Here is a 27,512-nt window from a genome sequence, read left to right on the forward strand (position 1 = left end):
AAAATATTTGGTGATTCCTAATTGGAATTAGGTAGACATTCTATCTATGCCCTAAGGCCAAAATATTGATATTGAATAATGAAAATGAATAGGAGTATAGTTTGTAGTGACATAGTCATCCATGGGATTCCAGTTAGTAAGAGGGATCTTGAACGAAGAAATAGACCCTAGAAACTGAAAAAAAGGTATCCTAGGCAATTGCAATAATTGGGTTCATTGATATTCCTGATATAGTAGATGCTACCACACAAAGAATCATACTCAATTCGATGGAATTCTATTTTTCAACTACACTAAGTTTGTATATTATTTTTTCCTTTCCATCATTTAGTGAAAACCAGAAGAGCGAGGAGGAATTTTTTTCAAGAGGTTTTGGAGAGAGTGCTAGCAATAATACTGCTCATACAATTTGCCCAAATCCCTATCAACAAAGTACACCAAAAATGGTTACAGATACCAGTGCACAGATGGCAAAGATACGTAGATCAAATGCTGGATTAATTAAATGGAAAACTAACCAGTAAAAAACTGCAGGAACTTTACTGGCAGCACAACAGCCTCCTGCAACGCCTGTTGGCGCTCTTGAGTCCAGCCACGTCACCCCACTTCACAGTCAGATTCTCCACTATGATAGCAGAGTTAAGGCCCACCCTAAGCTTAGCTTGCTCAGGATCCTCCGCCTGCTGCCTTTGAGTATGGATGGTCTGCCCAATCACATCTTCATCCTTCTTCTTGTCGATGGGAGATAGCTTGGCATCAATCTTCTCATCTTTCACTGTGTTCCTCACGGTGCAAGCATAATTCTCCAAAGCATTCTCTGATTCAACCTTCTTCTTGTACTCCTCATCCTCATACTTATACTTCTCTGCTTCTTGGACCATCTTCTCGATATCCTTCTTAGAAAACCTACCCTTGTCACAGATGATGGAAATCTTGTTCTGACCTGTGGATTTTTCTTCATCAGAGACGATGAGAATACCATTCGCATCGATCTCAAAGCGCACTCTGATTTCGGGAACATACTTGGGGGCCGGTGGGATGCCAGATATCATGAATTTTCCAAGCCGATTGATGTCCACGGTTCTCATTCTCTCACCCTCATAGACCTTAATCAAAATTGTGGGTTGGTTATCAAAGACAGTGGAGAACACCCCCTCCTTCTTGGTAGGGATTGTAGTGCTCCTAGGAATCATGATAGTCATGATCCCTTCAGTTTCCAAACCAAGGGAGAGAGGGGTAACATCTAAGAGGAGAAGGTCCTCCACTTTCTTGTTGCCCTCACCGCTTAGAATAGCTGCTTGTATAGCAGCTCCATAAGCGATGGCTTCTTCAGGGTTGATGCTCTTGCAGAGTTCCTTCCCATTGAAGAAGTCTCGCAATAGCTGCTGCACCTTGGGAATCCTGGTAGACCCACCAACAAGCACAACATCATGAACAGTGCTTTTGTCCATCTTGGCATGCCTTGACACTTCTCCAAAGGCTCCATGCACTTCTGGAAGAGATCAATGTTTAGCTCCTCAAACCTAGCATGGGTAATGGTGGAGTAGAAGTCAATACCCTCGTACAAGTAATCGATCTCAATGGTGGTTTGAACAGTGGACGAGAGATATCTCTTTGCCTTCTCACACGATGTTCTCAGCCTCCTGAGAGCCCTGGGATTGCTGCTAATATCTTTCTTGTGCTTCCTCTTGAACTCCTGCACAAAGTGGTTCACCATTCTGTTATCAAAGTCCTCTCCTCCAAGATGGGTGTCTCCAACTGTAGCCTTCACATCCAAGATGGCATCTTTGGAGGTATGCTCGATGGTGGCCAGGGAGACATCGAAATTGCCACCACCAAGATCAAAGATGAGCACATTCTTCTCACCTGCGCTCAAAGCCTTGTCGTCAATACCATACACTATAGCAGCGGCAGAAGGTTCATTGATAATTCGCATGACATTGAGACCAGCAATAATTCCAGCATCCTTGGTAGCCTGACGCTGGGAGTTGTTGAAGTAGGCAGGAACAGTAACAACAACATTCTTTATTGTGGAACCGAGGTACGCCTCTGCAGTCTCACACATCTTCATCAAAACCATGGATGAGATTTCCTCTGTGGAAAATTGTTTCTCCTCATCCTTGTAATTGACCACTATCATGGGCTCCTCACTAGGACCAGGAATGACCTTGAAAGGCCAAAGCTTGATATCACTCTGAACTGAGTCATCACTGAACCATCTACCAATCAAACGCTTTACATCTGGAGAAAAAGAGAGTGTCATAAACAAATCTTCAACTAAAGCATGAAGCAGAGGATATGCATGAGATTTGAAGACACCTATTAAGAATACACCGTGAATAAATTTCGAAAAATATAAGCATATCAACACGACCACCAAATCTAATGCCATGAATTTAAAAAAGCTACACTTTAATAATTTCTAAGCAGGTGATTCAAGGGATTATGAGCTACCAACATCAGAATCGCTGGTTACACATGTATATCTGTAACCATTGCAGATTAAAGGAAAAGACACCGCCCAATGAAGATTAGAAGCAATGGCGTAGTAAAATAGACACAGGATTTCATGCAGATCCAAACAAATGAACACAAGATCTTAGAATCACCTGATCTAACAAACAACCATAAATCCGACCAAAAATTTTTAAAACAAAACTACAACCTAAAAAACTTGTCTGTTAACATTAATCCCGAAAAGATAAACACAGAGAGAGAGAGAGAGATTAAAAGCAAAAAAAAAGGGAAAAAATTCACAACTGTCAAACCCATCACTTTCGCTACCAAATCACTAAAGAAACAGAGCTTCCAACAGATGATTACTTAGTGCATGGAAGGCAGAACATCAGATTCAAAAGATAAAAGAGAAGTAGCAGAATTAAAATCAGAACCACTATTACTCACTGAAGACAGTATTGACTGGGTTCCTTGCGACCTGGTTCTTGGCCGCATCTCCGATCAAACGATGAGTGTCAGTGAAGGCAACATAAGACGGTGTAGTACGGCTCCATTATCAATGGCGATAATCTCAACATGATCGTGTTGCCACACTCCTACACACGAGTGTGTAGTGCCGAGATCGATTCCGATAGCCGGACCCTTACACTTGCCGGCCATTGTTCTTGCTTGGGAAAGTACAACACATAGAAGGGGAATAAAAATCTGAATGGAATTTGAGATAACAAATTAACAGCCATGAGTACCGTTCGTAGTCTAGTTGTTGACTTCTACCTGTGTTCAGGTCTTTCTCTTCTTGTCCTTTTTTATTCCCTCGTTTTCTTATCTTCCATATTTTCACTTATTGCCTTAATCTTTCTAGGGTTTGTGGCGGGGTTTCTGATCCTTGATTCGAGTTCGAGAATCTGAAAACTCCTAAGACACAGAAATTAGGGAAAGAAGAAGAGCTTTGATTTATTTCCCTCCCTTGATGTCTACAAATCTTGTATTTATACCTTTAGATTAACTACTCTATTACAAGAATACCTTGCTTTAACTAAATATAGCAGATTAGCTAACCCAGTGAGTTAACCTAACAACTCTCTTAACTGACTAACTGATTAGTTAGCCTGATTATCTTGCAACCAACTGGGTTTTCAGATCTGTCTCTTGGGCCTTGGAGTTGCTGTATTCTCCTCTCTAAGATCCAAGTTCTGTTCTTGGGTATCATTCCCACCTCCATTGAGAAACACAGGTGCTGAAATTCACTGAGATCCTCCCATGAAGCTTCTTCCAACGACAAATTCTTCCATTGAACTAAACATTGAGGTACCCAAGAACCTTGCCTCCACATTTTCCGTTCACCAATGATGGCCAAAGGTTCAAACTTGGGATGAGGGGCTTCATTATCCATCGGTAACTCGAAACACCCCGTACTAGTGGCAGGATCTCCCTTGTAAGGTTTGAGCTTAGAAACATGAAAAACAGGGTGTATCCATGAACCCGAAGGAAGCTGCAGTTTGTGAGCAACGTTGCCGATTTTCTTGTTGATTTGAAAGGGTCCAAAGTACTTTTTACTGAGCTTATTGGTGGCTTTATTGGCTGCAGTTGATTGTCTATATGGTTGAAGCTTCACCAGCACATAGTCACCCACCTTGAATTGAATATCAGTTATGTGAAGATCAGCCTTAGCCTTCATTTTAGTTTGGGCAGCATGTAAATGAACCTTGAGTTGTTCTAAAATCTCAGCTCTGGCACCCAGGTCATGATCTAAAGCTTCTAACTCAGTGCTGCCACGACAATATGCTGGAATGGAAGGGGGAAGTCTCCCAAAAACTGCCTCAGAGTCATTCCGATGGAAGAATGGAATGCTGTATTGTAGTGAAACTCAGCCCAGTTTAGATATTTACTCCAGTGTGTTGGTTGATCTGCAACGAATGCCCAAAGATATTGTTCGAGACACCTATTGACCACCTCAGATCGCCCATCCGTTTGTGGGTGGTAGGCTGAACTCATCCATAGTTCGGGTCCCTTGCAATTTGAACAACCCCTGCCAAAATTGGCTTAAGAAGATGGTGTCTCTATCGCTCACTATAGAATGGGGAAAACCATGTGTTTTACACACAATATCTACAAAAACAGCAGCCACTTTCCCGACATTGTAATGCTTTTGTAAAGACCCGAAATGGGCAAACTTTCAAAATCTGTCCACAACCACCAAGATAACGCTGAAGCCATTGGAAGGAGGGAGATGTGTGATGAAATCCATACTAACATCCTCCCAAACCTGCTCCGAAACCAGTAAAGGTTGTAACAAACCAAGTGGTGGAACTGTGAGGCTCTTAGTTTGCTGACAAGGGACGCATTGCTGTAGAAATGATTGCACATCCTGTTTCATACCCCTCCAATAGAAATTTGTAGCTATCCGGGTGTAAGTTCTTTGTATGCCAGCATGTCCACCTGTTGGTGTAGAGTGATACTCACGAAGGAGTAGGAGTTTGAGCTCCGAATTTGTGCCTAAATATAACTTGCCACGGAAGTAGATGAGTCCCTCCCTTACTGACCACTGAGCCAAATGATGTGGTTGGGAAGAGACACTGGCCTTTAATTGCAAAATGTCAGGGTCATTCTCGTGCTCCTGCCTTAGCTGACCTAAAAAATAAAAAATGAGGACTGAAATGGCCATGAATGATGATGCACTTGTGCCTTGAGTGTACAGTCGAGATAATGCATCAGCAGTTGCATTTTCCTTCCCAGGTTTGTAAGCAATGTCATATTGATAACCAAGGAGTTTAGTTAAATAATATTGTTGGGCAGGGGTTTGAATGACCTGATCCATCAGTCCCTTTAAACTTTTTTGATCTGTGAGGATGTAAAAACTACTTCCCAACAAGTATTGTCACCATTTAGCCACCGCTGTAGTGATAGCATACAGTTCCCTGATATAAGTCGATTCTCGCTGCATTTTAGGGCATAATTTTTTGCTAAAGAATGTGATCAGGTGGCCTTGTGTAGCAGCACAGCCCCAATTCCAGCATCAGTTTCTACTGCAAAGGGTTGAGAGAAATCAGGCAGGGCTAACACTGGTGCCTCTGTCATAGCTTGTTTGAGAGATTGAAAAGCCTCTTCAACATGAGGACTCCAAGAAAATCCATCCTTCTTAAGTAAATCTGTGAGGGAAGCTGCAATTGAAGCGTACCCATTGATGAAGCGTCTATAGTAGGTCGTTAGACCAAGAAATCCTTTTAGTTGCCTTTGGTTTTGAGGTATTGGCCAGCTACGCATGGCTGCTACCTTTGTCTTATCAGGTTCCACTCCATGAGCCGTAATCACATTACCCAAACAATCAATGGATGCGCAAGCAAACATGCATTTACTCTTCTTAACAAACAAGTGGTGTTGTGATAAACACTGAAGTACAAGCTGCAAATGCTTCACATGCTCGGAAATATTTTTGCTGTAAACTGAAATATCATCAAAGAATATAATGACAAACTTCCTCAAGAATGGTTGAAAAATCAGTTTTATGATGGACTGAAAGGTGGATGGAGCATTTGTGAGACCGAAAGACATTACTAAGAACTCGTAATGCCCATGATGCATTCGGAAAGCAATCTTAGGGATATCATCCTTGTGCATTCGAACTTGATGATAACCTGATCTTAAATCCAGCTTCGAAAAAACAGTTGCCCCATGTAATTCATCAAGTAATTCATCGACGGTTGGGATGGGAAATCTGTCTGGAATTGTAACAGCATTGATTCTTCTATAATCTATGCAAAACCGCCAACTACCATCTTTCTTTTTAACCAGCAACACAGGGGAACTATATGGGCTGGTAGAGGGTTGTATAACTCCTGAATCAAGCATCTCTTGGACCAACTTCTCAATTTCATTTTTTTGGAAATGTGGATACCGATATGGCTTAATATTAACAGGTGTAGCCTTAGGTACCAACAAAATCCTACGGTCTGTACTTCTTGAGGGAGGAAGAGCAGTTGGTTTAGAGAATAACTCTTGATATTGTAATAGGACAGATTGGACAGCCGGATTCAAGCTGATTTTGGTTGAAAGTTGTTGCTGCTGCCCAGAAATAGGTGTAGCAGAATAGGCCATTAAGGTGAAACAAGTTGCAATTCCCCCTGTTCCAGCTAACCGTTTCAACTGGCTAAAAGAAATACATTCAACTTGTTCCATACCATCTCCTTGTAAGTGCACTGTCTTTCCTTGCCACTGAAACTCCATAGAGAGCCTAGCATAGTCTGTTGTGATAGGACCCAACAGTCGCAACCATTGAACACCCAATATGACATCAGCTCCTTGTAATGGAACGACAAAAAAATCAGTTGTGAATGTGTGTTGTTGCAAGGTGACCGAGACATCAGAGCACATTCCTAAACACTTTAAATACTCCCCATTCCCCACTTGAACATTAAAATGCCATCAAGGTGTAATGGTGAGGCCAAGATATTGAACAATACGCTATTGAATGAAGTGATGAGTGCTTCCGCTATCGATCATCGCATGTACCTTCTTGTTAGCAATTAGCCCTTGCAATCTCAGGGTTCTGGGAGTAGAATGACACATCACGGCATATAGACTTATAGCAGGGTCTGGGTTGGCAGAATCTGAGACTACCATATCTTCTTCAGTTTCATCCTCCAGATTTAAGGCTTCATTTGCTTCACCATCCAAGAATAACAGAGCCATCTGGTTTTTACACTTATGACCAGGATGGAATTTTTCTTCACAGTTAAAACACAATCCCTTCTCCCTTTTTTGTTGTATTTCCATAGGTGTAAGTCTCCGGATGGGAAGTTTAGCAAGGGTGGGTTTGGTGGAAGGCAGGGCAGGCGGCCTTGGCCCGAGTAGAGAGGGTTGAGCCACTGGTTTTGGAACCCAATTTCTACTTGCCATCTTGAACTCATTTAATCTGTCTTCTTGAAGCCGAGCAAGGCCTATGGCGTGGTGTAGGCTAACAGGTTGGTGTGCCACCACCTCTCTTCTAATTTCTGGCTTGAGACTAGAGATAAAACAACTCTTCGAGAATTGTTCAGACAATCCAAATACCTTGCTAGACAATTCTTCAAATTGAGTCTGGTATGCTGCTACCGATTTCAACTGTGTCAATTTGGCCAGCAATCGCTGGGGTTCATCGTAAGGGGAAGGCCCAAAGCGAAATTTGAGAGCAATCTCAAATTCAGGCGAAGATCGTAATTGCTTGGTATGGGACATCCACTGGAACCAACTGGATGCAGGTCCATCCATATGAAAGGGTACCATGGGCAGCTTTTGGTTTTCTGGAATTTGATAAAAAGAAAAGAACTGATCTACCTTGAAAAAGCCAATCTGATGGGTCGCCGCCGTTAAATCGATGAAATTCCATCCAAATTGCTTTGAAAGGGTGTGAAGATGATGGGGCTTGCAGTCGTTCACCAAACGATTGTGGATTATGCTCAAAGAAACGGGAAGAAGAACCTCTATTAGCTTCAAGATCTGTTGTTAATTGCTCCAATTTCTGTTGGATTGGAAGAACTGACATGAACTCTTCACGCATCTGCTTCTGCAAGTCAGTCATCTGGGAAGAGATCCTCTCCAGGGCTATTTCAGTCTGCTTTGCAGGGGTGTTGAAAGCACCAAAATGATCCTTGATTCGAGTTCCAAAATCTGAAAACTCCTAAAACACACAAAATTGGGAAAGAATAAGAGCTTTGATTTATTTCCCTCCTTTGATGTCTACAAATCTTATATTTATACCTCTAGACTAACTACTCTATTACAAGAATACCCAGCTTTAACTAACCATAGTAGATTAGCTAATCCAGTGAGTTAACCTAACAACTCTCTTAACTGACCAACTGATTAGTTAGCCTGACAATCTTGTAACCAACTGGGTTTTCGGATCTGTCTTTTGGGCCTTGGAGATGCTGTATTCTCCTCTCTAAGATCCGAGTTATGTTCTTGGGTATCAGTTTCCCTTGTACTACCTTTCTCCTGACTCCGTCCACTTCTCTCTGGTAACTAGGGTTTTTACCTTCCTTTGTCTTCTTTTCGTGACCCTTTGAAGCTCCAGCAGATGCCTGATCTTCCTTTCGAACCATAAATGGAAGATTCTGGGATGGTCTGGCAATAAGAAAAATCTACGCGTCGCATGGAGCACAACAGGGATGTTTCTTCTCCCAGGAATGATCCATCTGATGTTCATCGTTCAAATGTTGCTACTGATGGTAACACAAAACTAAAGGATCCTCCGATTGGTCATCGGAAGACAAAAGGCCCGTCGACAGTGGTGGTTTAACCGAAGAAGAAAGGTGCCATAAATCTTTCCTCTCCTTCGAAATCTGATTTTCCTTCTCCGCAATCTTCACTTCGGTTGGAGCAAAGGAGTTTGATGAATTTCCTTTGTGGATCCAGTTTCTGAATGTTCCGGAGTGTCTGTTTTACCGAAACGCTTCTCTCAGACAGCTGCATCATTTGGAAGACCTCTTTACCCTTATCGGATCTCGATTCAGCTCGGCTTAACCCTAGAATTGGTCATTGGATCTGAAAACGAAAATCCCGCCCATCCAGGAAAATCTTGGCGGGGAATAAATTCCGATTAGAAACATCGGTAAGTGGGATCGGTCCTGGCTCAATATTTGGTGCGAATCGGTCGATTCCTCTGTTTTTTCACCGGTTTTTTTAAACCATTTCCCTGATGGGTTTTTTTTTTTTTTTTGGTAAGATTGTTAACCCAATTGAGAGCAAGAGTGGAAGGTGAGCAATTTCTTTTAGATGTTGCCATTACATTTCACTGAGGGTGTTAATCGGTTTGGTTTCGATTTAAACGGTATAGATCGGTTTGGTTCGGTTCATATTTATTTGATTAAAACCATAACCGCATCATTTACTAAACAGTTCCACTTTCTGAAACCGTGACTGTTTAGTAAACAGTTTCGGTTTCCACGATTTCTAAAAGGTGTCGATTCCACGATTTTGAACGGTTTTGATTTCGATTTATTCTATACGGTTTGTAAAACGGTTCACAATCGGTTTGTTATGATTTGCAACTATCTCTAAACTGAAGATCATAAACTTACCAAAAAATAATTGGCAAACACAAATAAGATAATCTATATTAACGATGGTATATCTTAATTTGATAGTATAGTGTTATTTATTTGCATGGCCCTTCTCAAACATTTATAACTAATATCATACAACATCTAAATCTAGCATTCTATAGTATAAAATATTAAAATGATAAATGGTTCAGTCAAAACACCTCATCTATGATAACATAATAATATAGTAACATATATGGATTACAAGTTCATGATCTAAAGCCTAAACTTGAACTTAATTGCAATAAATCATACCAAAGCAGGATGGACACTTAATTTAATTGTTAATTGTTATACGGATTACTACCCCTTATTTATTTAATTGTTATACGGATTAATCGGATCGGTTTTAAACGGTTTCAATTCAATTTAAAACCAACGGGTTCCACGGTTAAAATCGACCCGACCCGTTTAGCTGATCGGCCTGAAACTTGAAACCATAACCGCACCATTTACTAAATGGTTTTGCGGTTTCGATTACAAATTCACATCCTTACATTTCACTAATTAACTTCAATTCTTTGTGGGTTTGTGACACCACAAACAATAACAAATAAATCTCTTTTCCTAATTAAATGGGGTTGGTTACATAAATCCATGCTAGAGCAAAATAAAAAAATAAAATAAACATAGCAAAGCAACACTTTCGAAACATCCTAGTTAAAAGTGATCGACAACATTGATCTTTACCCTCCAAACAACTCTATTTGATGCCATATTAAGTTCCAATTATAGTTTTTGCATATATTTTCTTACAAACTCTTCAATGATCATTTTAAACATGCCCCTAGTTATTTTAGTTCATTCCATATGGGTATGATCACTCCTCCTTATAGAAGCATCTAAAGGCCTATGTTGAACATGTCCGAATCATCTTAGGCAACATTCTCTAAGCTTGTCATAAATTACAACAATTCCCAAATTGTCTTTGACCCGATCATTCATCAATTTAGCTTTCATAGTTTGCCACATATCCATATCAACATCCTCATCTATGTTACATTCAACTTATTTATGTGACGTTTATTGACTGGCCAAATTTTGCCTCATATATTATAGCCAATAATACAATTGTCATATAGAATTTTTTGTTAAAGCTTTATAGGTATACGTTGATCAAACAACATTCCATATGCACCTCTTTACTTCATCCAACATACTTTAATCATGTGAGACTATCCCAGATTGTTTGGTTATGATTGACCCAAAATATATAAAATAACTACTTTGTATGATTTCTCTCTCATCAAGTTTCACTACATCATTATCATTATCTTTACTTGAATGGCCAAAGTTATACACCATATACTCCATATTTGTTTTACTTATCTTAAAACTCCTAAGTTCAAGACAAGATGATCTCTATAATTTTAATCTATCATTAATCTTTGTCATTATCTTAATGTCTTAATCACTAGTACAATATCATCAATGAAGAGTATAGTACACAAACCCTACCTTTAAATAATATTTGTGGGTTTGTGAAAGTGAACAAATATGTACTTCATGTTAAATCTTTTATGTATAACAAAATTCTGATCAACAAATGATTTGAACATATATTTTTTTTTCTCTTTTTCCCTTTTAATCGGTGATCTGGATACCTGAATACATGTTTAGTGATATTTAATTTATTGTTTCTGGCAGAGAAGTGAAGATGCGGGGTATATTCTATATTAGCCTATCCATTCGGCCTCACCCCTTTCCCTCTCTCCCTCCTTCCACCCACACTTTCCCTGCCCTGCAACTTCACCCACCCTCACCCTTTCCCTGCCCTGACAATTGAATGAAACAAACACAGGAGCAGATGCAGGTGCTCCTTATGCAGGGAACAGAAGCTTCTGTCATGGTCATCTCTTCCTGAATTTCCTGCTTGCTTTGCGTGGTATTTGCCTTTAATTGTTAACTCTTGGCTCTTTCACTTCAACATGCCATCACGAAATACTCTGAAGGGGATTCCAGCATTTCTTCTGGTCTCGCTCTCTGCTTGAAGTCTGTCCGCCAAGCTTTCGCAATTAGCTAGTGCCCTTAAAAAAAAATTAATGCTCCGCATATCCCTTGCAACATCCCCTCTGATTCATCCTCCGCTGTGGGGGTACCTGCAAATCCATAATCCATAAACGCAACAAATTTTATTAAAATTACAAATGATAATTGTTGCCCATCATGTCGCCTACTCGCCTGTGATTGGTGATCAAAGCTGCCATATCAGACAGAAGTAGTGGATGAGATGTGTTTATTCCTAGCTAGCTAGAACGATGGAGGATGTTGCGAAAAGACAAAGTGTGGTGATCGATTCGTTCATTGGCAAGTTATGGCAGCTTCCATAATCCCCTTTGGTCCTATGGCCATGTTGGTCTGGTTCCCGGTCACTTTCCCATATTAGTTTTGGTTTGCTTAATTGCCATGATGGACAGGTTCACATCTCACTAGCCTCTCAAATTTTTGGATAAAGACCCACCCCTATGATTTAGGCCTAGGCCAGATATTTCTGGAATGATCATACTCCTGTAAATTGGATCGTTTCAAAACGGGTGGGACGTGGCATTGTGACTCATCTTCCAAAGCTGGCCATCCTGGCTCATTAGACCCTTTTGAAACTTTGGGCATGTCTGATAAAGTAGAAACAGGTAGAAATGATAGAAACAACATAAAAAACGTTTGATAAAACTGTTTCGTTTCACTTGTTTTTAAAAATAGAAATTAAAATTTTATTCATGATTCAAGAAATGACTCAGGCGAAACAAGTAGAGCCGTTTCTAAAAACGATTTGTGGTCATTCTTTCGCTGGTTACTATCGACTTCTATAAATATGACTTATCAAATACCTTAAATTTCGTTTCTGTCTCTAAAAATAAAAATTTATGTTTTTTCAAGAAACGGTATAAACGTTATCAAGCAGACCCTTTGTTCTTGAGATAATAATTTTTTTTGTTTTTAGTAGGAAGGGGAGAAGGAGGCAGTTGAATAAATTAAATAAATGAATAAACAATTGGTAATTTCGATATTTAAAAACAATTCAGGGAGATTTAGAGAAATGAAAAGTCTAATCAATGTAGGCGACTATTAGAAACAAAATCTAATATAGTAATCGTCCTCTTTAAGATTTTGGTATTGAACTTGAATTCTTTTAACTCCAGGCCAAAATGCACTTCCCCCCAAGCGGTTTTTTATCCAGCAGTTTGATTCGGTGATGCGAGAGAAGGGATGATCACCGATAATATCTATGAGCAAATATAGATCCTCATCCAAGTGAAGACGATAGGACACCAAATCATTTGGCCTAGATCTGGTAATTCTCCTTGAGCCACATCAGAAACTGGAACTAGATGGTGGCCCACCATACTTTTGTGTTTCAGTTCACGTCAGCACGTGATCACAGCGTCTGTGGAGCTTTGGACTTGGTCTCTGTCCACTCTCCAGCGACACTCTCACCGTCTCACGGTCTCTCTCAAACCCGCGATGCCGCCATAAGATAACCACGTCATTGCCAGCTGTTACCCAATAATCAGTATTAAGAGTAAGAGAGCACTAAAAAGTGAAACTGCGTTAAAGATAACAGTGGCCAAAGGCGGTGGTGACTGGTGTGTGAGATTATCACACGTGGCTTGAAGCTTGATATTTTACACCCCGAAAAAAAAAAAGCTTGAAGATTGATCGCATCGAACAGGAAAAGTTCAATTCGAATTTACGAATTTGTCCTTTAAAGCCCCACCAGTAACCCAGGTTACCCAACAACCCTATTAGAACGGGAGAGGGAGAGGGAGAGGGAGAGGGAGAGGGAGAGAAAAATAAGAAAAAGGAAAAAGCTAATCGAAATATCCGGGTAAGATATCCACGTAAGCAATGGAGAAGAGAGCGTGGAATCAGAAATTGCACTTTTTTCCTTCCCCACCGCAGCATAAAGCAGAAGGGGTAATGTTTATTATAACCAAGCCTTTTAACGAATCTGACGATGCATCTCCAAAATATCTGCCCCGTCACTACTGTTTCTTTTGAGCCTTAACCCCAACTTCTCTTTTCTCATCCCAGACTTGGGAGAAACGAAGAACTAAGGACCCTTTCTCTTCCTCTCTGTCTCGTTATTCTTCTGTTTTGATCTCCGACCAACCGGATCGGAATACCTAATAACATACATATCTCTGTTTCTCTGAGTCTTCAATCCTCAATTGATGGGTTCCTGATGAGGTTTCGCAATTTCAAATCCTTGGTCGCTGAAACCCTAATTCGTGGTCGAAGTGTAAGTTAAAAGTCGAAGTTTGAGTTGATCCTTCTTGACTCATAAGAGTTGAGATTGGCTCCTCGTTCTGCTACTTTTAACTTAATTCAATTATTAAAACTGAAAATTGAGAAAGAAAGGACGGCAGGAGTTATGGGGGATGAATTGCAGATGAACGACTACGAAGGAGGCCTTGGAGGTGAAGATGAAGATGAAGACCAAATCCAGGAATGGAAGGCCGGATTACCCAGCGCAGATGATCTCACACCCTTATCTCAGTCTTTGATACCTCCGGAGCTCGCCTTGGCGTTTAATATATCACCAGAGCCCTGTCCAAGCATGCTTGATGTGAATCACGCCTCCCAGAGTACTCTATCGAATCTCTGTGGCCAGTCGTCTCAGTCTTTCTCCTCCGGCCACCTCAGGTGCTTACCTTCCTTTGCGGATGACCCAAGTCGTCATCAGGACCCCATGGTTGTTGAAGGTGACGAAAATGGACCCAATAGTACAACTCAAGACGGCTCCGATGCTCTAAAAGTAAGGAGAGTCGACATCGCTGAAGAGGCAGGTTCGGATTTGCCAAACGATAATTCTAACAATAATAATGAAGATCAACCTGCTGCTCCGACCTTTAAAAGGCCCCGATTAGTGTGGACTCCGCAGCTTCACAAGCGATTCGTCGATGTTGTCTCGCATCTGGGTATCAAGAACGCCGTGCCTAAGACCATCATGCAACTGATGAACGTGGAGGGTCTAACGCGAGAGAACGTCGCCAGCCACCTCCAGAAGTATCGCTTGTACCTGAAGAGGACGCAAGATGGCTTGTCCAACGGGCGCCCCTCTTCTTCGGATCATCTCTTCGCATCAACCCCTGTGCCTCTTCAGATGTCATACCCTGCACCTTTGCTGCCAATGCCGGTGCTTAATGTTCCACACCGCCACGGTCATGGCCATATGGGGATGCCCGTCGGTAATCCACCTACACCTCCTCCTACCTATCATGGCTTGGAGTCACATCCCAATAACATGTTTCATGAGCAGCAGCAGCAGCAGCCAGATTGGTCGGGTAACAAGTTCGGATCGTTTATGCCTTATCCTCACGTAAACCCTAATGATAAATAAAAATCACTGCTGAGTTTCTCGGTAATCTTCTTCACTACTACTACTACTACTACTATTATTCTTATCATTCTTTGTAATCGATGGGATGATCATTCAATATTTCAGTGCAGTCTCGATAGTGGGCGGTAAGAATCATATCATACGGTTCTACGGTCCTACATGTTTCAAACTAAAATCTGAATCAAAACTATAACCACTCTTTTCAAATCTCAATTTGGATGTTGACGTTTCTTTCTGGATTAAGGTTTTGGATTCTCATGTGGCAGAGGCAAAACTTTAACGAAGACTAAAACGTTAACCAGAGTACAGGAGATTCTTCGCTCACCCAAAATGTGTACCTCGGACATGGCACCTGCAGAGGTAGCCAAAAGTTGTTCTTCGGGTGTACAGGTATAATTGTCGCCTCCTCACACTTTAATACTGCTCGCTGTTATGTTGTTCTCCCTCCTGTCAGCATGACCTAGTTTTAGGCCTTTGTATTAGATAGCCTTCTTTTCCAGTGGAAATTGGAATAGAAAATATCTGGTGTACAGGTGTAGGCTCGTGGTTTGAAGCTCTGAAACAAGTCATTCATTCTTTGTCCAAAATAGCCATTTGTTTTCGTTTGTTCATTCTAAAGAAATGAATTTTAATAGATAAGAAGATCAAAAGGTTGTTACCCATGAATTCTATTGGCTTATTTATACTTTCTCATCTTCTCAAAAAGTTTTTTGTTTTCCCCAAAATTTTTGGGAAGATAAAAGACTTACCTCCTCCCACCCGGGGTCTAGGGAGGGTCATAATATATGCGGCCTTGCCCCACTTCACGAAGAGCATATTGTCTAGGCGTTGTCGCCTAGGTATCTCGGCGGCTATTCCTAGACTGGCGCCTAGGTGCTTTGCTAGTGTCACCTTAAATTTTGCCCCCTCAATCGCCTTCATCCACTTAGGCGTCTTGACAACTTTGGCGAAGAAGTTGTTTTCCAACTCTAACCCGCTACCATTAGGTCACAATAGAGCAATCTTACCGTTGCACCGAGGTCTGCCCTCTAAATGGGGTTTGACTACATGGATTATTTTTCTTTGTCTTTCCTCATCACTTCTCCTAGAGTCATTTTAGGCCTATCTCTAGCTCTTTTAGCTCCCTCAATTTGAATCAAATCACCCCTCCGTACTGGATCACTCAAAGGCATAGTTCCAAAATCTTGGTTGAAACGACTAAAATTCCCAATTTTGAGCATGGTTAAAATGCAACCATGGGTCAAAACGAAACCATGGGTCGAATTGAAAATGTTACCTTGAGATTGAAATTCTTATCCTTGCTCGAATGCATCCGTTGCACATGTCCATGCCACCTCAAACAAATTTCTCACAACTCATGTCCAACTAATATTTTGTTTGGTGCGTCAGGATGGTAGCCGGCACCGAAAATAAAAAACCCCTAGCTAAACCCTTTTACATGAATTCTAGAAGAAACATGAATGCCTAAAGATTAAAATTAGCATCTATCACTCTAGTTGGAATAAATATCCTTTGTGTAACTGCAAATGCATGCATCAACTAAAAACATTAATTTTTGTAGCCTTTCAACATTACATCATAGCAATAAATATATAGTGAACCACTGACCAGGGTCCTATTTGTTTCCAGTAACTTAACTTCTTAACCCCTTGTCCTATCATCCCTTTTGATCTTTCTCTTAACCATTTGTTTCATGGGAGACCATGAAACCACATTTCTTGATAAACCCTAGCCCCAGATCCTCAAATCTTATTTCTGTATAAGCCTCACATTAGATTTTGGTTTCTAAGAGAACCAATCTACCTATTCTATTTGGTTAAGTATCGCTTCTGCTAATTCTGTAAATATTTCCTAGAAAATTTGGTTCTTTGTAACCCAATTGTGATGCAACCAACCTTCCCATTCTTAAACTATCCAGGGGAGAAATGTTAGGTGTTCCTAATTATGTTGCTAATCCTACTAAACTCATGTTGGTACAATCTCTGAGGGACAAACTCCTTTCAGTTCCTTCACTATGAAGAAACATCAGGGTACTATTCTACTTAATTCAGATAGGCAAGACCCAGAGCTGCTACCTTGAGTTCCCATTTCATACATTTATGGAAGGAACCAAGATGGTTGCTATATCTACACAATGTTGTAGATGAAAGAAGTAGTTGAAAGTGCTTGAATTTCATGGAAATTTCAATCAAGTGATGCTTCTTGACTTGACCCACAGCATAGAGGTTTTTTTTAAGTAACTATGGTCAATCAAAGGGCTAAAACACTTCCTTTTCATGTACCCAAAAAAGAAATAAGAAAATAATAAAAGATATGAAAAGAGTTAACTAAACTTTGATTTTCCAGGAAATATTTCCCCAGTGAAACAAATGGAGCTGCTGTCTGTGTAACTGTGGGGGTAAGTTTTCCCTGCTGTCATCCATAACAGTCCTAAAAAAAAATTAGACAGATTTCTATTAGAGATAACGTTAGCAGCTCCTACTCCTTGATTCTGTCCTCCCTATTCACCATGGAGTTGATGCTCCTCTGAATTCTATAGATTACAACATCCAATAGCTGAAGCTATCTGCCAAGGGGCTATTCTTAGCTTTATTATTTTCATCACTCTGCTTCTCCCTTTCTGAGCTCTATGTGCAGGTAAATGTGCAGGTGCTGTATTATCAGCTTGGGAGTCCCCACTGATAATCTCATCCTTGATATCTCCTCTCAGCCCCAAATAACAATTAACACACAAGCTCTGTTTCTTGTATTCAATACCTCAACATGATTTTGTGGAACTGTGTATGAGCATCCAGAACTTTATTTTTCCTGCCTCAAGTAAAGTGCTGTGACTGGAACTTTAGATTGTTAGTGGTTGATCAGTACCAGGAAGCTGGTCACACCCATGTTGCAATAGGAGCCAATCCATGGGAAACTCTCTCATTGCACATGGTCATTTGACTAAGTGGATGTAAAGCATCTAGTCTGTTTCAGTAATTTGCACTTCATAATTTAAAACCACTGGGATCATCTTTACCATTAAAGTTGGGAATCTTAACCCTTGTTAGATAGTCTTTGTTGAGGAATCAGAGGTAGGAGGCACAATAACAAAGATGAGTGAGCAGGTGGTGGTGGTTATATAAGTTGTGGAAGTTATGCAGCTACCAATTGTTGGAGTGGGGATTCCATATTTCCCCACTGCTGATTGTGGCAGTACTGAAGAACTATTCTCTCCAGTTCCGTGGCCAAAACCTGTCATGCCCCCAGGTTCTTTAGACTAGGCCTCCATGAAAAGGTGGAAAATATCCTGGTCCCTCTTTTCAATTTGTTCTCAAGTTGTTTGGTTTCTCAGTATTCAGCCTCGAAGATATTGGCCTCCTTTCAGTAAATTATTACTGGGCATCAATTTTGAAGCAGGACAAAAGAGACAGGCATGCGAATAATGTGCCTATGGAAAACAAATGAACTCCAAATAAAGTAAACTTCTCAGAAACATTCTTCCTTGGATTGACTTTTACTGAACAAAGCCATCCAGGAGATCCTGAATCTAGGTGGTTCCACATGAAAACGATTGGATGTAGAGGACTTCTACATGAATAGGTCAGTAGAAATTATCAAAGACACTTCACTTGATTGCACAACTTTACAATGGGCAAACAATTTAGGGGACAGACAAATTAGGAAGGGGAATGGATGGAGTGTTGGCAGATAAGAAGGGAAAACAGGTGCTAGCTCCATATTACATAGCTTACATGTGCGAAGCACTGATGGGAGAAACTATATTTTAGAAGCTTATAGCTGCTGTGATCACTACTTTATGCTTTTACAACCCAGAAGGAGATGAGCTAAGAAAAAAACAGAATTTGAAATACCTTGATAGTATCCATTTGACATTTCCAGTGTTGATGACTAGAGCATTAAGAACTGATAACTGGTTAAGCAAGGATCCGGTTTCCTTTGATTTGGATGTTGAGAATTCAGAATAGCATCATCTTGCACGAGTACAGATGGAAGCTAGAATCTGAATGTGAACAGATGCTAGGAACTGGATCAATTCTGGAGCAACTCGGTTAGTATTTTAGTTACACAACCTTGCTTCTTTTCCCCACGATGTATCAGAAGACCAGTTTTATCATTTTTCATTAGCACAGACGAATTGATGAGGAACTCCTCCACATCTATTGAGTATCTTTAACTTCCTCTGCTCCAAATAAATTGATGAATAAACAAGTATTCTTATTTGCCACCAAAAAAAAAAAAAAAAGCTGCCGGATAATACTACCTATTAATAAATTCAAAACTATATTGCAGCTTATATATGTGCAAGATGGCTTCATCAAGTTGAATTGTCTCTCGATGCAAACACATCTCTTATCAATAGAAAGGACCATGCACTTTTCATTTATGCTCTATTATGTATATATCTTGTTTTTTGTTTTCTATATTTGTAGCATGTAATCAAAGGATTTCAATAGATTCAATCCTAGTGAAAAATCTGGATTTCCCTTTGTGTCTAGGAATGTGGAGTTAAGTACTCGGAAGCTAGAATGGTGGCTGTGAAGAACTGCTTTCTGACCTTGGAAGTGCCAGTAAGAATTACATGTCACCTGAAACCAGTTTCGGCGGATCGAAGATTTAATGGGTTGCCTATATATTAATGGAGATCATCTGCTAACATTGATTACATCTATTTGCTCTGCTAATGGAAGTCTGAAACAATCTGATACAGAAATTCTCAACTTATTTAAAACTGCTTCTGCTGCCCTGTTAATTATGATCTGCAAAGTGGGTTTCACTTTAGGTTTATCTTACATCTGAAAATAAGATGAACTAACACTAATTCGGATTTTTCTTTTGCTGATGTAGCAGGATGAAACTTCAGTCCCTGCAATCCAAAGCCAGGTCTCTTTGTTCATCTTCTTGTCTGTTTGCGAGGAAGGGGAAACCTTTTCTCTGGGAATTTCAGATGAAATGAGACACAGATCAGCATCTTTTTCGGTCTATTAATATGTACTATTGAGGACATTTGAGGGTTTGTCCTCACTTTATCTTCCCTACCTATGAATATATCATCAGGTCCTGAAAACTTTTTATTCTATGACACTTGGAATTTGTTTGTCATCTACTCCAAAGAAGCTAGTTTATTTACTTTATGTGTAACTGATTGGCGTCAAATATGTTGCTTTTGTATGAATATATCACCAGGTCCTGAATATGTTGTCTTTGTTTCTTGTTTGTCTGTGTGTAATATTTTAATCCAGAACATAGTGGATTTACATATGTTCACTTACGGGCTTATTTGTAATAAATAAATTAAGACTTAGCTATCTTTCGGGGTGTTTCTTCTCTATGCGTGTATGTGAATTCTTTGCTGGTGGTGGTGATCTGAAGAGGCATCTGAGAGTTTTATGCAGACATTTATTGTGTTTAAGATATACTCCGGCCGTCCTTGAGTCACGATAACTGTTTTAAGTGGTGTTGGTGGTGATGACTTTGGAACACTTGTAGAGGTTCTTGTGTGGGTTCTTTTCAGAAACAGTATATTTTTTGTGTTAAATTCTCTTATACAAGTTATAGTGAAGCTCCTTAGTTTGATCTGTTGTGATGGTGATATCAGAATACAGTTTCTGTGGGGTTGAATTCCTGAAGATCCTTCTCCGTGTTAATGGTGGTTTGTTTGAACCAAAAAAGAAACTTGAGTCTATGTTTGGAAGGCAAGGAAAAAATTTTTGTAATCATGATGATGTAACTTATTTACAATTTTTATCATATTTGATAATATATTTCTCAATGTAATCTTTATTTTTCTAAAGTAAAATTGAATAAACAGATTTGAAATGTTTTGAAGTTGTTACTGTTAGGTAATGATCATCATCTAGTATTGATTTGGTTCCAATTCTCCTTTCTTTTATTTCCCTTGCAAGTTGCAACCAATTGATGGAATCTGATAATTCATCAGAGAATATCTATTAGGTCAGATTTGCTGTTGAGGTTCCTGATATTGATGATTAACCTTTTCTATTCCCTTGCAGGGCGGTTGGCTGGAATGGTTTTGGCGTTTGGCCTTTCTCGACTCTTCAAGCTCGTCAGGCTCTGCAGGCCTCAGGGTCTTCAGGCTAGCTGACTCATAATCCCACTGCAAATCTAGTGGTGCCTGATGAGTTCAACCAAATGATTTTGGTATTTAAATATGGCTTCCTTGCCTTCTTTACGTACCTCCTTCGGGGATGGGAACACCAAATTGGATGAGCAACCATACAATTCGTCCCCTAATTTATAGTCGTCTTTAACCCAAAATTCTGTATTGTTAGGTTTTTTTTATTCGTCTTCTAAGCACAGACGCACGCAGTGAAGCGAGAGAGGGAGAAGGGAGGAGGTGGGGCGCGGGAGATCGTAGGTGTAGTTAAATTTTTGAACGGATCCTTTGTCTTCATGGGATTTCGTGATGATTTTGAGAAGCCCTAGGCCAGTGTGGCTTGTTAGATCATCTGGGCTGAAACCCTTGATTTTTCATTCCAGAGAAACTCGAGGCCATTGATCTTGTAGCTCATCCTGCACAGTGGACACCAAGAATGGTCTTCGCTTTGGCTGAACTTTCATTGCCAGGGAAATTCTCTGAATTCGGATACTTATACCATAAGAAGGGGAAAAAAAAAAAAATCCCAATTTGGAATAAAGATACAGCAGCAGCAGCAAGAACAGCATCTTTCCTGTAACTTTGCAACATCCGCTCAGTTGGTTTGTCCACTCGGCCTCTAACCGGTCCACCCGGCTATAGATAGGGTTTTGGGGATTACCATATTAGGTTTCGTTGTCTTTCAAATGTTCGTGAAGCTCAGAAGGGAAGCCGTTTCTTGTGCTCTGCATCTTCAACTACACTCTTAAGCTGCTGAGCGTTTCGTTGGCTCAGCAGAAAGTTTAAATCTTTGCTCGTTAGTAAGCATCATCCCAAGCTGATGGTCTCGGAGGTAATTTAATTTCTGTAGTAGTTCTGTCTCCTCTAGAACCAGAAATATCTATTTTTTTCCTTTTGGTTGATCTAATTTATATGTGGAAGCCATCTCTGTTGGCGGTCGTCAATAGGTCCCTCCGTGTGACGTTACGTTGCTCATTTTAACCATGATGGCACTGGTGGCGCTTTTCGTAATCGAAGCTCACTGGTAAACGTGGCAAACGATGACGTCTATCCCTCTTGGACCGATAAAGATGCTGAACGACGGACCGCGTTTTCTACCCAGGAGATCGGAGGATTTGGTGTCCCTGAGGGTAGGGTTTGGGTTTCTCGTTCATCATCACAGCCAGCTGATGGAGGAACCCTTCGAAGAAGTTTCAAAAACAAAACAACCCTAGAACTGAGGACCATCCACCATTGTGTTACCTTTTCCAAGCTTCTTGTGAAAACTTCAAAACTTTACTGCTCATGCGGAACCAGAAGATGGTGCTAACGCTTCTAGTTCTCATCCAGCCTCATATAACAGCTTGTTGAAGTTCTTCAGTTGGGTCGGCGAGGTGGTTGAAGTTGTTACTCTTCCCTCTGATGAAAGGAGGTCTGTATCCCATTCTCTGTTACAACACTCTGCTTAATGGCCTTGCGGCTGCGAAACACTTTCATGTGCTTTGTGCGGTAATGGAGGAGATGTACTCTTCTGGTGTAATTCCCAAAATCTCCCTCTTCAACATTTTGGTCAAGGCATATTCCTGTTATTCCCTCTAGTTCAATTTGGCTTTCTGTGTCCTGGATGAGATGTCCTCTGTGGGTTGTAATCTAGATGTGATAACTTACCCGACCTGGATTACTGATCTTTCTAGGGCAGGAAGAGTTGCGGAAGAATTACTGATCTTCAGAATTCTCTAGTTCACGACATCTGGATTGATGCATTTTGCAAAAGTAGGCGTTTTGTTGAGGTTGAGTTGATCTTTAAGGAAGGCACATGAAAGGGTTGGAAGCCTAGCACTATCAGTTGTAATACCTACATTAATGCACTTTGTCAAGTGGGCAAGGCTGACAAAACTTACAGAGCATTAGAAATTATGATGTGCAATGGATTATATCCCACTGTTGTGACCGTGAATTTACTTCTTGATTCCCTTTGCTTTGCTTCAAATATTTTGAGGCAAATAAAGTTTTGAACCTGAGTTTCCACTTTAGTTGGGAAGTCAGTTTGGTAAGTTACAACATTGTGATGAATACATCATGTAAGATCGGTCAGTGGCGGAGTGTTATGATGCTATTAGTTGGCACGTTGGAGAAGGCAGTTGTCTGAATACTAGGACTTATAGTATTGCTGTTCATAGCCTTTGTGAAGCTAAAAAGCTGAGGGAAGCTGAATATTTGGTTAAATGCAAAGGGTTTAATGCTGATGTTGTGGCATGTAATATGTTATTGAATGGGTATTGCAAGACATGAAGTATATCTGAAGTAAATAATTTGTCATAGAATGACAATCATGGAAAAGATTGATCCTGGTATTTTCACGTACACTATTCTGATTGAGATTCACTGTAAAAAGGGAGAAAAATAAGGATGCTATGGACATTTTTGGTTAGGCTCATAGCTCATCTTAAGGGTTTCATGCCAGATCTTGTTGCATGCTCCACTTAAAGAATGGTCTGCTCAATAAGGAGCTGCGCTGCTGGATAGAATGCTAGAGCTGGGACTATTTCCTGACATTGCTCTTCAGGAATCATTTGTCAGGGCATGTTGTGAGAAACAACCGTCGCATGTTTGGATTTTCTATTGAGAAACTACTTTGATGTAGATAGGTGCATCTCAATTGTTGAAGACCTGGAAGGAAGGCTTCTTATAACTCCTAGCATTAGTACAGAATAGATAATTTAATTCATCGCTTTGTTGTAACATAGGATAGTTAGGTCTTGTCTTCCCTTTTAATTTACAAAACTCACAACTTTGACTCTGGAATTGTTCCTTTTTTGGCAGGTAATCTGTTAATGTGCTTGGTTGACATCATTTCATAGCAGAAATTGTATGAACTTATCTGACAAAGTAAGTATCATGGTTGAATTTGAATTTTGTACTGTGCTTGGGATTTGCAGTGCATTTTGTCTCGTTCTTGTTTGGTGTCATTTTTTTTATAGAAGGCCCTCTTGCTGATTCACAAACCTTGCCCAATGCCTTATTGTTTTCCAACAATGCCATGTTTTCTTATGCAGCTTGTTTGGAGCAGGATCCTAATGCGGTATTCTAATCACCTAAGTGATTAGGGTTAGAGAACCTCATGTAATCCAGAATTGTAGGGATTAGGGGCTCAAAGTTGAAACCAGAATTTAGCAACATCGATATGGTGTGGTCTTAAAAATAGCAGGTAACCAAAAGAGAAACATAGAATAGATTTAGTAATTAAGGAAAACATTTGAAAGTAACTGAAATATCAAGTCCAGATTTAGTAACAATTGGAAAATGGCAGGTAGGAACCAGATTTGAAGATATCAAAGGGTTACGAAAATAGTAAGTTATTGAATAGCAACTTCAATAAAAAAACAATTAGTGTCAGTAATAGCAAGTGAAACCAAAATAGAAGGTGGGAATGAAATTAGTAACTAAGGAAACAAAGTAAGAAAATGGTGCAGGAAATAGAAACTAGGACAAGTATGTTGCTGCCGTCGAACATCAAAGAGGCAGTGTACTGCCAACAGATAGGGAATCTATGGATTGATTTGGTGACTATTCCAGCACTAAGCTACGATCTGAAACTGAAGATAAGTTCATGAGAAGTTAGTGGACAGAATAGCAATTGAAAGATCCAAACAGAATTGAAGAGAAAACTGATATGCACAAGGTGCAAGGAAGGAGTAGATCTGACCTTTGAAGAAGAAGAAATTGGTAGAAGACTTAAGGATAGAAAAAGAAGCATATGATCTAGGTCACCCACCTAGAACTTGACTAGCATCTCACTAGTCCAACCTGGCTTCCCACCAAGGTTGCCAATGCATCTCACAGCAAAGAGCTATTAATGTAGAGCTAGGTTGACAAGTAAAACCAGCTCACAAATGCAGGATTCTTTAGTCAAATAACAACCATAAACCAGCCAGGAAATTGCAACAAAACTCAGACCAGAAGAGAAGATAAATGTAAACCAGCAAGCTATTGAGCTCAACAGACAGTATTCCTTGGGACAAATCGGTAAATAGACAAATAGGACCCAACAGGGGCTTATAAGAGTCCTTTACAGCCCAACCAACATGAATAATACCACAGAGAAGTACAGAAACCAGAGGAGACCAATAACTTCCCACCAATTGCGGTACTTGCTGAAAATCCCACTAAAAAGACAAAAAAGGAGAGATTTTGAATATCTCAATAACCAAGAAACAGATAGGTCTCAAGCTTGGGTCGAATTCCTCCCTAGGTGAGGGAAACTTCGATCCAAATACCAGCCCAAACTGATCGCTGGTGTCGTCTGGGCAAGCTCTGAAAATAACTCACAAAGTTCTGCAATTTTCTGGGCAGAACTAAGAAGGAAACTGAGTTAATACCTGTAGGAGTTTGCACAGATCTGTAGCACTTTGGAATACTTGAGAGAAGAAGTTCATAGCTTGAAGAAGAAGATCCTCCTGGGCTTCCCACCGCCAGGAGTCGTTAGATCAAACACCAACCCTTCACTGTGATCAGACACAGCAATTGTTCACAGAGAAGCAGCAACAGTAGCATAGTTTTTTTTTCATAAAATCGTGGGAGGCTTATGGAGCCCTCCTAGCCTTATTTATAACATTGATGGGAGAGATTACAAAGTAGAAACTCTAGTAGTTACTAAAATTGGAATTAGAAACCAACTGAAATAGAGGCTATATCCCATCAATCAAAATCGCGGCCCTTAATTGCAGCCTATTTGCCCTGGACGACTCCCTTCTTTCTTCTTCTTTCATAGGTCCTCATAGCTGTATCAGCTATCGTTTTTTTCAAAATTGTCGTTAGGTTATTATGATCCCCCTAGTCCTTTATTTATAACTTTGCAACATTACAAGAAAATAGCAAATCTTCATGCACAAGAAGGAGAGTTCTAGAGAAAACAAAATAGAATGCTTCTAGACTACTATAAATTAGAAACTAACTACTCATTCCATAAAAAGAGCAACCCAACGCACAAGGCTCCCACTACTACAAGGTCTAGGAGGGGCAAATGTATGCAGTTTTAAGGAGAGGCTGTTTCCAAGTTTCAAACCTATGACCAACATGTTGCAATAGTGCAACTTAACCTTTGCACCAAAGGCTCGCCCTAACTACTCATTCCCATATAGGACCCTTTTTTTTTTTTTTTTTGGGTAGAAATTCCCATATAGGACCTAAATCCATGATATTTGGGATTTATAGAATTGGCCCATTACAATAGTAAATCCAAAATTATTAAGTCCATGGCCCATATAACCCATTGGACACTCAAAATTAAACAGATTAATCCATTCTTGGTTCAATTTGATGGCTTGGTTTGAATGTTGGCCTTTCTTGTTCTCTTGAACTGCATCAGAGCCAATTCATAGTTTCCTTGCATTAATTTGGTAAGTAGGCCGGAAACAGCCTATCGCGAAGCCAGGGGTAAGGCTATGTACATTATGACCCTCCTCAGATCTTGCAATGGCAGGAGCCTCATGCACATGGTACGCCCTTTTTAGTGGTTGCAAGAATGAAATGAACATTTTACTTTCACTGTCTGATTATAAATTAAGATACACTTAATGAAATAAAAGTCTAACAATCACACTACTGATCCTTAATTTTTGGTTGAACAAAATGTTTGTCACAGTTGAAGTCTTTGCAAAGATGAGAATAACATGCATTGAATTTCCAGTTACTTTATTTGGTATCAGTTTTAACTCTGTGCTGCTGAACATTGATGGTGTGAAATGCATATTAAATGTTTCATAACTATGTCAAGACTTTCATGTGTTACACCCCCCCCCCTCCCGAACAAAAAAATAAATAAATAATACTAATAATAATAATAATAAGGTAGCTCATATGCCAGGTTTTTGCTCCCAGCAATGTTGGTTTACCACTTCAACTGCTCGATTGCTCATGCAGGTTGCTGGTTGGAAGAAGAGGATCTGCATCTCCAATTCGTTTCGGTGGTGGCTTTCTCCATTTATGATAAGGTCATGGCTTCCTACCCACAGTCTCATTGGTTGGGATGCCTTGGATAACATTCAATCGAATAAGAAATCTTTACCTAGATGACAGTCCCATTTGTTTCCCTGGGAAGTCATTTTTTACCGTCATTCTGTTCACTAAAAGTAGAATTCGGTGGATATCCTTTATCTGTTTAATTTTTATTTTATTTTATTTGTTGTATTTTAATATTTAATTGCTTTTGCTTTTACGTTAGTGGCCTATGCTTTTAGCCATATTGCTTAGTTCGCAACAATCTTGGTGAGTTTCACTTTGGGGTTTGCCCTACTGTCTGACAAGGTTTATTCAATTAAAAAGTAATGTGTATACAATTGTGAAATTATATACTAATGGTTTGATCGCTACCTTTACCAGAGAGAAAAATTGGGTGTGCTGCAATCCGTTTCTTTCCATCATGATGAATGCCTATATGATGGCAACGTGACCCATCTCCGCCATAAACATAAGATTCACAATCGTCTTTGCATCTGATGCTATACTGGGTTCAAGTGGTACCTGAAAATCTGGAAAT

The 27,512-nt window shown here is 40.0% G+C and overlaps 1 protein-coding gene and 1 pseudogene across 7 annotated transcripts; one reads left to right on the forward strand and one right to left on the reverse strand.

The window, feature by feature from the left end:
- Positions 1–3,254, reverse strand: part of LOC122087490 — a 12,483-nt pseudogene extending 9,229 nt beyond the window's left edge.
- A 10,216-nt stretch (positions 3,255–13,470) lies between these two features.
- On the forward strand, positions 13,471–27,364 carry LOC122087240 (transcription factor PCL1-like). 7 transcript variants are annotated; one of them, XR_006142718.1, is made up of 4 exons: positions 13,472–15,270; positions 19,377–19,891; positions 20,892–23,863; positions 26,897–27,364. XR_006142718.1 is itself a non-coding variant. In XM_042656303.1 (2 exons), the coding sequence occupies exon 1, from the start codon at positions 13,912–13,914 to the stop codon at positions 14,878–14,880; it is 969 nt and encodes a 322-aa protein (XP_042512237.1). In that variant the 5' UTR covers positions 13,471–13,911; the 3' UTR covers positions 14,881–14,901; positions 19,729–20,188. The 7 variants fall into 7 exon arrangements, 1 of the variants encoding a protein (XP_042512237.1); XR_006142720.1 differs by lacking the exons at positions 20,892–23,863; positions 26,897–27,364 and having other exon boundaries at positions 19,377–19,644; positions 19,729–20,188; XR_006142719.1 differs by lacking the exons at positions 20,892–23,863; positions 26,897–27,364 and having other exon boundaries at positions 19,377–19,448; positions 19,726–20,188.
- Positions 27,365–27,512: the final 148 nt, after the last annotated feature.

The sequence above is a fragment of the Macadamia integrifolia genome, chromosome 8, assembly GCF_013358625.1.
Source record: "Macadamia integrifolia cultivar HAES 741 chromosome 8, SCU_Mint_v3, whole genome shotgun sequence".
Classification (NCBI taxonomy): Eukaryota; Viridiplantae; Streptophyta; class Magnoliopsida; order Proteales; family Proteaceae; genus Macadamia; species Macadamia integrifolia.

Coding starts and splice junctions, on each gene's coding strand:
- LOC122087240 (XM_042656303.1), top strand. CDS start 13,912: ATGGGGGATGAATTGCAGATGAACGACTACGAAGGAGGCCTTGGAGGT.